This window comes from Hydra vulgaris, chromosome 01, assembly GCF_038396675.1.
Source record: "Hydra vulgaris chromosome 01, alternate assembly HydraT2T_AEP".
Lineage (NCBI taxonomy): Eukaryota > Metazoa > Cnidaria > Hydrozoa > Anthoathecata > Hydridae > Hydra > Hydra vulgaris.
The window spans coordinates 27702618-27719124 of record NC_088920.1 but is presented as its reverse complement, the minus strand read 5'-3'; the positions used below and the strand labels follow the sequence as shown (position 1 = coordinate 27719124).

The 16507-nt window shown below is 26.3% G+C and overlaps 1 protein-coding gene across 1 annotated transcript in view; it reads right to left on the bottom strand.

The window, feature by feature from the left end:
* LOC100215233 (double-strand break repair protein MRE11) overlaps positions 1 to 16507 on the bottom strand; it is a 66092-nt gene that overhangs the window by 17782 nt on the left and 31803 nt on the right. Inside the window, exons 12-15 of the mRNA XM_065787813.1 lie at positions 12156 to 12389; positions 11850 to 11985; positions 4651 to 4740; positions 4262 to 4305 (exon numbers count right to left, since the gene is read on the bottom strand). Of these exons, the coding sequence (XP_065643885.1) occupies positions 4262 to 4305; positions 4651 to 4740; positions 11850 to 11985; positions 12156 to 12389 (504 nt within the window). The remainder of the gene's footprint in view (positions 1 to 4261; positions 4306 to 4650; positions 4741 to 11849; positions 11986 to 12155; positions 12390 to 16507) is intronic.

The following is a 16507-nucleotide window of genomic DNA, read 5'->3' as shown; positions in this document are numbered from 1 at the left end:
ATGTTTTTTGTCAAAACCCCATTAAAGTCCATATCCAATTTAACTGACCCTTCTGCACAGTGGGTAACCACTTCATGGCACAAAATATCTTACATGCAGTTTTGTAGTCATCACGAATAGCCCAGGTTTCTGGAGACGATGCCAAAACTCTTTTGTTAGATTAAGAAAGTGAAACAATAAAAGTTGTGTAAAAAAATTAGTTATAGAAAGTTTAGAGAAAATATTTTGAGTGCGATTTGAGATGAATTGCTCTAAAAATGATTTATATTTTTTGTCACCTGGTAATGGTTCTTTCTGTAAGGCAAATACAACTTCCACTATTTCTTTAACAAGAATTTTATCACTAAATAATGGTAGTACTGCAAGGTAGCACTGCCCATCAAGTATTCTTTTAATTTCTTTACCACATCCAAGCTACTCTTTTTCAAGCTTTGTAAGGTATCCAGTTCTGCTTTTATCACTTACAAGAGGCTTAAATAGTGATTTTTCTATTTGCTACCACTGAAACTTCAGTCTACCAAAAAGTTCGATGCTTAATCCTTTTGATACAAAAATGCATCAAAAAATGCAGACTAAAAACAGAACTTTTCGATTCACTGATTTCTTTATGACAGTTATTGCCCCATTATGACTACCTGCATTACTTGCAGTTGTGTCAAAGCAAAGATCTACAATATACTCCTCAATACCAGGCTACTGATGAATGAACTAAACTACCTACCTATTAAAGCACCAGTACCAGGGATACCTAATAATTTTTCAATGTCTGAGCAAGATACAAGAATTGGCATACATGGCATTCATGCCTGGTTCCATCAAATGACATCATTTATCATCAAAATGAGCAACTAGTTGAACCAAAGAAAATTTTTTTATACTGCTATTGCAAGAGATTCACAGTACACAGTTCCAGCTTCCATTAAAGAGTTACAAGAAAATGTTAACTTATTTACATCAATACCAGCTAGGGCTAGAGTGAGAATCATCATTACTTGTCATAGTGTGTTATATTTGTTTGGCCTAATGCTGCATTAAAGAGTTGATTTTCATAGCTATGTTGAGTAGCAGATTTTCTACTTCTGTACTTAGACATTTTGACATGTTGCTGTTGAATACTCTTTCATTTAGCTACAACAACAAGCTTTGCTATAATAGGAATATTAGCCTTGAACCATAAAATCATAACTTTATCTGCAACTGTCTAGCAGGATATTGAAATTGTTGATTCCACCCATCTATTGATGAGAGAATATGTTCAACAAGCCAAACATTTGTAGTTGAGTGTGCTGCTTAACCAGCATATGATAAGTTTAAAGCAGCCATCTTCTTAAGTTATATTTTTATACTTTTTTACTATAATAAACATAAATTTAATAAATAAAAGTGCTAATAAAAGCCAATAAAATAATAAAAAAATAAAAATCTCAAATGATACAAAACAAACTCCTTCCCCTATGACCAATTATGTCATTACTATTATTAAATTTATTAAAAATTAATTTTTGAGCTATAGTTTTAATTAGAATAGTTTGCAAAAGGAAGTAAATCAATATTTATCTATATTTTTTATTTATTTTATCTATATTTGTTTGCACTTTTTCTTTTTTGTGAATAATCTATGTTAGCATGTAACATTACAATACTTTATATTATTTGTTTTTAGATGTAATGTTAAACAATTTATAGCAGCATTTTGTCTAAAATAAACAGAATTTTAAGATAAGGTTTCAAGACAAATTTTGGTCAAGTTAGGGTTATTCAAAAACTGTGGTTTATATATATATATATATATATATATATATATATATATATATATATATATATATATATATATATATATATTTATATATATATATATATATATATATATATATATATATATATATATATATAGACAGAGTGGTTTAAAAAATAAAAAATAAAAAAATATAACACTACCTAAACATTTAGAAAAATCCATTTTATTCACAGGAATTGATGTTAACTGATATTAATTTTTATGTTTTTAGAAACTTTATTGTTAAAAATTATATTTTTAAAAAAATTATGAAGTTTTTTTCAATTTTTCTTATGTTACTAACAATTTTGTTTAAAGTAGCTGGATACTTACTGGAAAAAGTAATAAATACGGTAATAATTAATCTTTTTGTTTTCTTTAATTTTCAACTGTTATTACTTTTCAAATATGTGTTTGACTCCGGTTATTATTAATACCTGGTAGAAGATTTGGAGGGGGTAATAGCCTCTTCCCCCATATTTATTTAAGAATAGGGTCACTTCTCTCACCCTTCTCCTTCAAATCTCTAACCCTGGGTGTTTTAGTCACTCCCCCTCAAACTGATATGACCTTTCTACACTACTCAATAATATTTTACTTTATATTTTGAAACATTGTATGTTCAGTTAATTATTTACAGTTTACTAATATTTTATATTAATATCATTTCAGTTAATTAAAATTAGAGTAAAAAACATTGCTGAAGTTGAAGGTACTGTTTTTTACTTTTAATCTGTATTATAAATATTTAAAAAATGATATGGTGGTATTATTATGTATATTAGTGAATTAATTCATAAATCAGTTTTAACTTAGGATATTATGAATAGAAAGTGACATTGTCATAAATATTCTGTATGGACAAATAAGAAATGGGGCACAGTTATGTGGACAGATGAATCTAAATTTAGTATCTTTGGATCAGATGGTAAGGAGTTTGTCCACAGACCATTAAAGAAAGAGTTTGACCCACATTATGCTAAAAAAACAGTTTAATTTGGTGGTGGAAGCATAATGGCGTGGGGATGTTTCTTATCATCTGATATTGGTCCTATCTATTTTATAACAGATACTGTGAAAGCTGATTTTTATACTAATATACTTTGAAGAAAGAATGCTTCCTTATGCTGAGGATAAAACGCCGCTGCTCTGAATATTTCAACAAGATTCTATACAGCTTCTATCATAAAGAGATGGTTCCAAAACTATGGTATGAGACAATTGGACTGGCCAGCACAATCGCCAGATTTAAATCCAATAGACTATTTATGGAAAATTGTAAAGAATGAGGTAGCAAAACAAAAGCCTTGGAACAAAAGGGATCTGTGGGAGGCTGTGAAAACATGATACGCTATTCCACTATCAACATGCCATAAATTGGTCAACAGCATGCTCAAAAGACTAATCGAAGTGAAAAAAAATAAAGGACATGCAACAAAATATTAGGCAATTTTTGTAAATATTGTATAAAGTGATTGATAAACCTTTTTCAGAAAAAAAGAAAAGTTTGTTTTTGTTCTTAATTGCTTTAAATTATTTTGTTATAAACATTGAATTTTCTTGATTTTTTCAAATATAGAATCAAATTAACTATTTCTGTATTTATTATTTTTTCCAGTAAATTTCTGGCTACTTTAAACAAAATTGTTAGTAACATAAGAAAAATTAAAAAAAAACTTCATAATTTAAAAAAAATATATAATTTTTAACAATAAAGTTTATAAAAACATAAAAATTAATATCAGTTAACATCAATTGCTGTGAATAAAATGGATTTTTCTAAATGTTTAAATAGTGTATATATTTTTTTCCACCACTGTATATATATATATATACATATATATATATATACATATATATATATATACATATATATATATATACATATATATATATATACATATATATATATATACATATATATATATATACATATATATATATATACATATATATATATATACATATATATATATATACATATATATATATATACATATATATATATATACATATATATATATATACATATATATATATATATATATACATATATATATATATACATATATATATATATATATATATATATATATATATATATATATATATATATATATATATATATATATATATATATATATATATATATATATATATGGGGATTTCCATTTCTGAGCGTGATTTTTTATTTTTATTTGTTTTAGCAATTAAAAGCTGAGACTTAAATTAATATGCATACTATTATGATTTTCTTAAAAAGCATTTATAACAAAAATGTTTTTACCATTTTATAGGCTACCTGAATAAATTAAATATATAAAAATATAAATATAATATAGCTTTGAAAACTTTCATCTAAATTTAACAATTTCGAAAAAATTTTCAAATTATTAAAAATTTGAAAATTTTTAGCAAAACAATTTTCAGTACAACAAATTACAAACAAACAAAATAAAAAGTTATAAAAACGTTTAAACAAACCGTGCTATTGTTATTATTGGATCGCCGAACAGTAGAGGTAAAAGCTAGAAAAAATATTCCAAGTCTATTATCAATATTTCTAATACAACATGTTGATTCATTTTATAGATTAAATGCAATGAGTCACCATACTAAAAAAAACTCAAAAGAACAATATTTTAGAAGCAACTCAGAATTAGGGTCTTAATAAAAACTAAATCAACAACAAACTCATTGTTTCAACACCAATTTAGTAATATACACTTCACAATTCACTATGTTAAAATAACTAAAAGTTGTGTCTAAAATAATAATAAAATCTCAAATACAATAAACTATGTGTTAATTTATTACAATTTATTAAAAATTTAATATTTTGTATCTTATAATACTTATCTTATAATACTTACATTCTTGCATTGTTAACTGCACCTGTGAACTTACACCACGACCACGTGATTTACCTTGAGTACTTACTCTGCTTTTGGAGGCACGACTTCCTAAATGAATACAGGAGCATATTTTGGGGGGCTTATTCAAATCACTTTATTGAGTCCTGAATTCAAATTCAGGACTCAATAAAGTGATTTGAATAAGCCCCCGCCCCCCTCCACGGACCATTCTTAAAATCTGCATTAGGGAGGCAACCAAAAACATTTTATTTTATTCAACAAAATGATTATATATATTGCTACTTTTACACCTTGCAATCATTTTTGTATTACAGAAAATATTTGTTATTAAATAAGTTTTTTAAACAATTATATAAAAAAGTTAAAAATAAGTATAATTTACCTACACTACCAGTCAAAAGTTTGGGTTCACTTGATAAATTTAATAATAAACAAAAAAAAATAAAGATTTTTCTCATCATAGGTAATTATTTATACTATTTATGTTAAAATAATCATATTTTCGGCATAATAGGAGATTATTTTGAATATCATGTAGTATATTTTCGCATAAAAAAAAAAAAAAGGACTTTTCTGATAATTTTCAATTACTCATTGTTTTCAATAATCATTCATCATTCTTTCAAGAAAATGAAAGAATAAGATGGCATTTAAAAAAATATTTCAGTATTTTTTTTAAGTTATCTTTATCCATGGTACCATCAATTTGCAAAAGATCACCAACTTTTTTTCCAGCAAAGCATCACCAGACCATGACTGACCCTCCACCAAGCTTGACTTTTGGGATCAAACATTGTTTTATTACACATTTACCAAATAAATGGCAAACAATGATTTCCTCAGAAAATTTTGAACTTTGATTCATCAGTAAACAAGACTTGCGACCATTGTTATATTTCCCAATCTTTATGTTTTTTTGCCCATCTCAGTCATTTAACTTTATTTAGCTTGCGTAGTAACGGTTTTTTGGCAGAAACGCTTCCTTTCAAACCATAATTGCTAAGACACTGTTTTACAGTTAAAGCATACTGGTGTTTTTTCATGGAATTAAGTTCTTGGCAAATTTCGGTAGCAGTTCGAGTACAATTTCTTTTACTTTGAACATGGATGAATTTGTCTTAGTGATTCAGCGTTGCTATAGGCCTCCCTGAACAATGGCAACTCTGATTACATCCAGTTTCATGTTTTCTTTACAACGCTCTAATGACTGCATTTTGAGAAAAATTGGTTTTTAAAGCAATTTTTTATATTGAATAACCTTCCTTAAAATTAATAATAAAAATCTTCTAATTTTTTGTACACTTAGCACTGCTTTTTTACCCATTTTTCTTCAACCAAAGCATAAAATATATATTTGCCTTCAAATTTTAAAACTAGTACAAAATACTTTAAATTAATCCTTGTTCTTAATAATTATTCTATGAACGTTACAATATTGATCAAAAGCAATGTTTTGATTACCTTTATATATAAAAAACTATAAACCACAAGAGTGAAAAAAAAGTTCATTAAGTTAGTTTTACAGCAAATATATCAAGTTGTTACAGCAAAATATACCCAATTTTAACAGCAAAATATATCCACAGTATTCATTATTGTAATGATGATAAACCAACACTCTATATACACAAATAGGTGTGTAGTCTCTCTATAAACAAAATGTCAAAATAAATACTTTAAACTAATGTGACGCTAGTTTTGAGTGGAAGGAGCTTCAATTTTTGAAGAAAATTATGTAGAATTGAAAAATAAAGCAAGTGAACCCAAACTTTTGACCGGTAATGTAAATTTTGGGTTTACTTGCCTTATTTTTCAAAAAACCAGTTAGTGTTTACTAAATGTTTTTTTGAAAAATAAGGCAAGTTTTTTAAGCTTGCAGTTAAATGATAGGTCAAATATAATAATAAACAAAAAATAAAAAACAGTAAAAAATAAATTACAAAACATTGAGAGCAAAAAAAAAAACATTTTTTAAAAATTAAGATATTGAGCATCTTTGAAAATTTTTTAATGGAACAGCTGTTAACCACAAAATTGTTGTTGTTGAACAAATTTTTTAATGGAACAGCTATCGTTGTTGTTGAACAAATTGTTTAATGGAACAGCTATTGTTGTTGTTGAACAAATTGTTTAATGGAACAGCTGTTAACCACAAAACAAAAATATTTTCAAAAAAGAGAAAGGCATAAGCACCATAGATTATTATATTTTATTTTATATGCTGTGTTGGTATATTTTTTTATTTCTATACTCATTAAACTTTTATTGATCTTTTAAACATGTTAAAAAACTTTATTTTTTTATTGTTTTAAATTTTATTTAAAACAATGGCAAGCAAAATATAAAAAAAGAAAAGTATTTCAATACTTATTTAAATAGAGTTTATAAATTAATGTAATTTATATAACAAATTGTTAAATTGAAATTGAATTATTAAAGTGAATTAAACTAGGTTTTTAGGTGAAATAGTAAAAAATAATTAATAATAAATATACGCATACAATTAATAAAAAATCATTTGTACAGGCATACAAATAATGCTTAATCTGACTAAATATAGTGTAGAGTAATTGATGAACGATAACTTACTGTTTTAATTATTTGATGAATAAAAAATATTTTAAACTTGTATTTCCAGAAAACTGTATGGATATCCAGAAAAAATTAAATATGAGGGAAATATTCGGAATTCATGAAATATCTGGCAATTGACAAAACAGAGCATTGTTCAGCAGCTACTCTACTCGATCCAAGATACAAATGGTACTTTTTCAGATCTCAAGGTGCTTTACAAAATCTAAACACACATATACTTGCACACACATATATTTTTTTTCAAAACTAAAAGTTTAAAAAAAAAATATGTGTGTGCAAGCGTAAGGAGAACTTAAACCACGGTGATTTAGTTCAGAAATGCTGGGAACTAACCACTTCGACCACTAAGGCGTATTGTTCTATAAAGGTTTTAACACTATTTAATAAACAAAAGACTTTATAAAATGGCAAATAAATTTTATAAATTAAAATGGAGATGTTGCTGCAATCCAAGTAAAAGTAAAACTGTAAAACTTAGTATAGTTTTTAACATTATTTTAAAGTTTACATAAGTTAGATATTTGCAGACACTTTCATTCAGATTTTTTTATTAGAAAAAGCGCTGCAACTCTTTCTCATTATTAACTTGTATGTAATGGCTGCAATGAGTTCAATGACAAACACGTGCAAATGAGTACTTTTTCTGAAAAACTTTTATCTATTGCATTTTTTATAGCAATTTTCAACTCCTGAACACTGATTTTCGCTAGAGGTTATTTCCAAAGCTTTAATTATTGTTGTCACAATTGGAATACAAGAACTGATGCAAGAGTCAACACCTGACAACATTTTTGTTGCCTCCTCCAAAACACTCAGAATGTTCACCACTTTTTCACAGAGGCTCGAATCTTGGGCAGAAAATTCAATTCCCACTGAAGGAAATTTGATTAAGGTGGCAGCAATGGCTAGCTTCAGGTGTAAAGTTCGCTCAAGCATAGGTAGGTATATAATAGGTAGAGCTCCATCTTGTAACAACATCGCTTTAAGCCAAGTCTGAATTTTGTATCCATTTGGATTTCTTGCTGTTTGTAAAGTTCAGTGTAGAAAGCAATGGAATGGGATGTGTAAGAACAGAGTTTTTGACTCTTTGTAATCAGTCCATCTATGATTGGATGTGAAAATATTTCTTTTTTGATAACAAGCTGAAGGGAGTGGTTAAGGCATCCAGCTGACCCATAATTACAGCTTGGTTCATTAAAGGCTGCCTTTACATTTGCTGCATTGTCTCTTAAGCAAACTTCAATTTTTGAAGAAATTTCCCACTACTCTACTGTTGTTTAGATCTTGTTGAAAATGCTTTTTGCAGTATGCCTTTCATCAAATTGAGAACAAGAGATGCAGAATTTGACATGGTTCCAATCTTTGGAAATAATGTGAACTGTCATCCCCAGGTAGCCATGATGAAATGATGACCATGTATCAAGCCAGACTGACACTTTCAGCTTCTGATTGAACCAACTTTTCCTTGAGAGCAAACTTTATTTTTTCATAAGTTGGATCCAGTAAACTTCTGTAGTATTTTTCGCTAGCAATTTCACAATTAGGAGCAACAAAAGCATGGTGCCTCAATAACCTAGCATCATTGACAATAGACCACGGTTGGAGGTCAAGAATCAGCATTTCAAATATTGACTTGAATTTTTGGCCTTTTTCAGAATTAGATTCAATTTTTGAAGAAGCTTGAGCCCAGTTTGGAATTGTAGATTTTAACATATCAATTCTTTGTTTTTTCGATCGTATATTGAAGATTGGAACTGTCTTTCTCTTGTTTAATTTCAATTCAGCTTCTTCGTTGGATTTTGGATTTCCTGAACTTTCTGGCATAAGTTTGATGTCAGGATGATGATTCTTTAGGTGTGACATTAGTCCATATAACATTTGTTTTTTAGGGTTGACTGATCCTCTTCAAACTTTACCATTACATATTTTGCACTGAATTATTCTTGGATTATTTGCTTAAATTATGAAGTATTTCCACGCTAACCTTGTTTTTTTTTTAAATTCATTTTGTTAGAATGAAATATAAGATGGTTTTTCAATGTTGCTGGTTTGCCTTAAATACAAATGTTAAAAATATAACTGACAAGTTTTTTGTATTTCCAATATTAATTGTAATGATTGCTACACTAAAATTCCATTTGGACAATAATTAGCAAAATACTTTCTTTGGACAAATATTAACGATCTCAACACTACAATTCCCTTAAGGAAATAATAGTGTTAAAACTGTTGTCCAATTGAAGTAGTTGTCCAATTCGATATTGTTTTCCAAGAGAAATTCTCGCGTGAATGCAATTAAAAATTATTGTGCTAAACTTAAAAAAGAGTTGATTGATAAGAAACAACAGATAATTCAACACTTTGTAGATTATATAAAATTAGGATAAAAGTTGGATTTAATTAATAGTAATATTTAATATATATATATACATATATATATATATATATATATATATATATATATATATATATATATATATATATATATATATATATATATATATATATATATATATATATATATATATACATACATATATATAAAAGTTATACTCATAATAACAACATTGTCTTTCAAATAATAACAATTAAAAACTTAACAAGATATGAATATTAATTTAAACAAGAAAATTATTTCGCTTTCAAACTAAGCAAAATCTTATTTCTGTTAATTCTCAAGCTTATCATTTAATTTAAATAACTTTTTTTAAATTAATTAAAATGATAATGCTTAATAAAGCTTTAAGATATCCATTTTTGGTAGCATTTTGAACCAAAATTCTGGCCGGAACCGAAATCTTAAATAACAATTTTGCACTTAAAGCAATTTTTCAGAAGGAATTATTTAAAAAAAAAAAATATTGAATTAAATAAAGAATAAGTATAGAAATGATTGGTATATAAGTTGGGTTTCGTTCAGACTTGTATTTTATGTCTGTCTGGACAGTTAGGATATATGTAAAAAAAAGTATGGAAAAGGTTGGCGTGGAATAGACTTACAAAGAACCATATTTTTTTGGGTCTGGTTAGCTATTAAAACATGAATAACAGTAGCCTATAATTTTCTTAAAATTTTCATTGTATTTTGATCTAAATAAAATAAATCATTGTCAAACTTAAAATAATCTTCTAACAAAACTGTTATGAAATAAATCATAATACCATCAAAAAGTATTTTACAGTTTTATTGAAGTTCACTAGCTTTTAAAAGCTTTTGCATTTAAAATTTTAGACACAACTTTATTATCATATAATAAGAAAGCCAAAAATCATTGAAAGTCATTGTGTTGTTAAACTTTTTAAAATAGAATCTTTTGAGTGTACAGCATGAATACAATACATAACTTCTTTCACTGAAACTTTTTTCAGTATATTGGTGCATATTTAATGTTTATACTTTAGCATTGAATAAAGAATAATCACTTTAACTCAAACTTATATTAGTTAAAGTTTGACTTAATTCACATTAGTGGACCATTCGCTAAATCAAACCTATCAGGTTATTGATAAAGTTTTTAAAATTAATAAAAATAGGTTAACCTTGGTTCCTACTGATTTTAAATCTTATCTTAAAGGTAGCAGCAATGTAGTTTGTCAATTTCGATAACTTCATTAACTGCTTATATGTGCAATTATTTGAATGACAGAGAGTATTTTGGAATTGTTTTACATTTTTCCTTTACAATGTTTTGCATGCTTTATCAAGCTCATAAAATATGCATAAATTACTTAGAAAAAAAAAATTATTTCATGGGTTTTATTATTCTTTAAAAATATTTTATTTTAATTATCTTAACAGTATTTTACTTAATAAGATCTTTACTTAACCTATTATATCAAAAAATAATAATAATAAAAATAAAACTTGCTTCAAATAGTTACCCAGAAGTTTATTAACATGAATGTACAAATGTTGCTTCTTAAATAGGTTATTCTCAAAGTTAAAAAAATTATATTGCATTGACATTAATTATTAACAATAAATATAAGATAAGCAATATTCATCTTTTTAAAGAGCAATTTATTACATAATAAATATATTGGTTTATTATGTATAATTTTTTGTCCGTTAATATTTCTCTGTAAAGACTTCTATTTTTTAATATATATTTCAGAGTTTTTTATTATTGTAAAATAATCTTTTGAAAATGTAAATAAAATTTTACGAAACATGTCAAGAATAAAAAACATCGTGTTATTTTTAAAAATAATTACTTATTTTATGCTATTACGACGTTCAACATATATATATATAAATATATATATATATAAATATATATATATATATATATATATATATATATATATATATATATACATATATATATATATACATATGCATGTATGTATGTATGTATGTATGTATGTATGTATGTATGTATGTATGTATATATATATATATATATATATATATATATATATATATATATATATATAATATATATATATATATATATACACACACATATAAATATATATGTATGTATGTATATATATATATTCATACATATTCATTAATAAAAACATTCATACATATTCATTAATAAAAACATAATCATAGTTTAATGAAAATTAAAAAGTTTTATCTAAAAAATGTAAACCTCGTCCACCCCTACTACCACGCCCTCTGAGTGGTCTAACTTCAGGTTCATTTGGTAATAAATTTCTGTCATCATCACTCTCAAATGAATCTTCAACATTATCATTATTATTTGGTACTCGATAACGAGCTAATAACTGCAAAATTTTTTATTGATTTATTAAACATAAAAAGATTTGATTTTAAACTAAATGTGCATTTCATACTTAGGCTTGAAACAAAAAGATATAGAACTTGATCAAAGAGGTTAAGATAAAAAATCCGAATAAGTAATAAAAAAAAAAAAAAATTACTGAAAAATTAAAACCTCATTAATTTCATCATCTTCTGTTTTCTCATCAATAACTTTATCATCAACTTTTAAACGAGATATTTCAACAAGTATACTGTCTTCTTTAATATTCTTGCTAACCAATTTTTTTTGAGCTTTATTCAACTGATCTTTAACCAACAATTCTATGGCACCCTTTTCATCTTTCAGAATAAATTCATTTAATGCTTTTGAAAGCTTTCGTTCAGATAAAATATCCAATTGAAGTTTCTAATAAAATAATGACAATATAATAATATATGTTGTATATAGAATAACTTTTTTGTTTTTATTTTGTCAAAAACCTACAATTGAACTAAAATGGTTAATGTAGGGTAAATATTTTTTTTATAAAAAGGGAAAACCCAATCTAATTAACAAAATCATTAAAAATTTATAAAAACCATCAGAAAAAAATAAAATAAATACTTAACTATAAATTTAAATTAATAACTAATTGCAACTTTTTAATATAAATGATAAAAACCGGGCTACTTAATTCAAAAAAATGTAATGCTTTGGCATCTTTTAAAAAATGAATCAACTCAAATAATGTATTTTAATAACCTAGCCATGTGTTCAACTTCAATTTTGTTCTGTATAAAAAATAAAAGGGTTAAAAAATAAAGTTTATATACAATACTGAATTTATTATTAATTTTGGAACAACTAAAATGATTAGAAAATAAATGCACATAAAATATGGGTCGAACAAAATGACAGATAGATGTCATTTTTTACCGGACAATGTCCTATGCCTGGCGCTTATTTTCAGCCCTGTGCCCTGTATATATATATATATATATATATATATATATATATATATATATATATATATATATATATATATATATATATATATATATATATATATATATATATATATATATATATATATATATGTATATATACACACACACACACACATATATAAACATACACGCACATATATATATATACACACACACGTCAACTTTGAGAGAGCAAAAATTAACATGTGCACTGTTTCCGCATACGCAGAGCTTATAAGATATTTATAAAATGGTTTGTTTTTCACTTAAACGTATATCTTCGACAGCTGTTTCTGAGGGTTTGCAACAAGATTAAAAACCTTTTTTTTTAATCTTGTCGCATATACTTATAGCAAGAAAGTATATATAGCAAAAGACTTCTAATTGTTAAAATAAAATTTTAAGTTATCTCATGTTATACATATTATAAATGATTGTTCTATATGCTGCCCACAAACTCAACTTATGCTAAAGACGTTTACACTTAGAGATGTTTGTACAAATGAAATTTTTACATTTGCATAACTTTAAATGACATATTGTTATTACATATATATTTACATATCTGTATATAAATTTTTTATATTTGCTTATAAAAAAGTGCTGAGAGACTTCCTCGCAATTAAGAATGTAAGAAGTTTACAATTATCATTTATAAATATTAATATTTTTTGCTGACATTTATAAAGAAAATGTATAAAATTGTGTTTTGCAAATGATCATTACAATTATGGATGGATGGATGGATGGATTGTGGCTAAATACTGGATATCAAAATGTAGTGGATGATGATTCTTTTGATGATTCTCTATATAAAGAAAAAGTGTTATCTGATTCTGCAATAACAGATTGCAGTGCAATCACACTTATAATGGGCTTTGTTTTGCAATATTGTGACATACATGTTGCATTAGCTATAATGCAACATGTATGACATAACTTTGGTTATTGTTACAAAGCTTGATTTGCTTTGCCTATTGCATATTTTTATGGCTCATACTGTCACTTGGTTTCTTGTGCTACCATTTGAACATCAGTTAAATGAAATGTTTGCAAATTGTTTGACCTTATTCAGCATTGTTTTGACCATGTGAAAGATAATGCCAACAATTCTTAAGACATTTATGATGGTTCTTTTTAAAAATCTATTGCTGAATTGAAACAGTATAAATATTTCATTAATGTGAATTTGTGATGAAACAAATGCTTTCAGGTCATCACAAAAAGAATTTGGCCTTTACAATGTGTAACTAACATTCGAAGGGCGCATGTGTTGTTAACTGCCTTATGGTTTGGTACTAAGTCTAAAACTTTCTTTAAGATTTTTGTTTATACATTTTTAAAATTAACAAACTCAAGGTTTTTTTACAGTTTAATAAGGCTCTAAATGAAAACATAGTAAGCAAGGTTTATTGTTCAGCATGTTCTGCAATGTATGTTTTGCAAAATAATAAACAACTTAATAAAAAATAAGGATGTGTGTGATGTTTAAACCCTGGTGTTAAAACTAATATCAAAAATTTCAGAACTCCAAAATGCGTTTTTAGTAATAAATTATATCCACACAGAAATTTGCTGGACTTTTTGATGATGTAAGGTATCTTAACAAGATAATGCTTGGCAAAAGAAAAGCTTGGCAAAATAAAAAAAAAATGGTGTAAAGAGTTCCAGTCATTGTTGCTGATTTCTTATTTTAATATTATTGATGGATGTTGTGGATTACATGCACTGCATTATACTAGGAGCAACATGAGACACATCTGTGACTCGTGGTTTAAAAAGACAAATCAACCATGGTACATTGGCAACAAAATTAACAAAATACTGCTACAAATAAAACAACCCTGTAATATTACAAAAGCACGAGGTTTTCCATGAAAAGCACAGCAGAAAGTCTTTGAATGGTGTAACTGTTTGTTACTTTATTCTATATTTCTTTTACATTGTATTTTACAGCAAGTTTATCATAATTTTTTTTTTGTTACTAGTGGAAAGGGGACAACTGAATAGGTGCAAATTTCATAAGTGCGAACTGGCATAGGCACGAATAGCCTAAATGCAAACTGGCGTTAGTGTGAGCTTGCATAACTGCAAATTGGCATAAGTGTGAAGCATTGCAAAAACTGGCATAAGGGCTAACTGGCATATCTAGTAATTGGTATAAGTGTGCAAAACAAATTTGCAAATATTGGCATAAGTGCAAATTGGCATAAGTGCAAACTGGCATAAGTGCAAAGCAGTTGCAAAAACTGGCACAAGTGCAAACTGGCATAAGTACTTATTGACATAAGTGCACCAAACAAACTTGCAAACATTGGCATAAGAGCGAAGCAGTTGCAAAAACTGGCATAAGTTCTCTGAATCAATTTTCAAACATTGGCATAAGTGCAAATTGGCATAAGTGCGAAATGCCAATTTGCACTTATGTTAACATTTGCCATTGACCAAATCATAGCAATAAAACAAGAAAACTGATTTAAAGAAATTGAAGCAACCAAAGTGCTCAAACTACTAAGCAGTTATTAGACAAACAGCAATGAACCATCCCATAAAGAGAATGCTCAACAAAACAAAAAGTTAAGGAGCTATATCCAACATTACATAACATTGTTTCGCCCTTTAGGACTCATCAGTAATGTTCTGATTTTATGGGACATAATCTTAGCAACAAAACAATAAAGAAATTTAAAAGAAATTATTTGTGCCATGTTAAAGTGCTCAAACTACCAAGTAGTGGGGCAGCCTATAATACACACACACACACCCACACACACACACACACACACACACACACACACACACACACACACACACACACACACACACACACACACACACACACACACACACACACACATATATATCAGAGTGTCAGACAGCCTGATTGTCATTAACATTAACAATTGTCATTAACAAGCAAGATCATTCATTTAAAAGTTGAAAAAAAAACTTTATTGAATAATTGATGTCAGTTCTTCTTTGGTTTAAATTTATCAATATGTTTAATATATTGTTTTTTTATTTTTTTCTTATTATTCAAAAACTCTTTATTTACATTTTTACTAACTTATCTTCAGCTAGGAAAGTTACAAAAATCTTTGCATATTAATAAATAATAAATAATATACTTTATAATAAGTTGTTAATGTTTTTTTATTATTAAGGGAATTAAAAATACTTTTGGTAAACTAAATTTGCTGGTAAAGTACATCGAAAATAGCAACAACAAAAAAATACTAATGAAACTTGAAATGTATCATTTATATTATATTTGCATAAAACATAAAAGAGGATAATTTACATAAACTTTTATAATTTTGTTCTATTAACAAATTCAAAAGTTTAATTTACAAAAACAAAATTTAAAAATTCAAAAAAAAAATTTTCTAATATACAAATACAAAATTTTCTAGATATTTAAAATCGCTACTTAAAAATAACTACCCTTGTGTGGTGAATGAATCTCACTTTGCCCCTTTAATACCTTTGTTTCTTATTTAAATTAACTCTAAAATAACATATTACAACAAAAATTCTTTTAACTAACATTTTATTCAA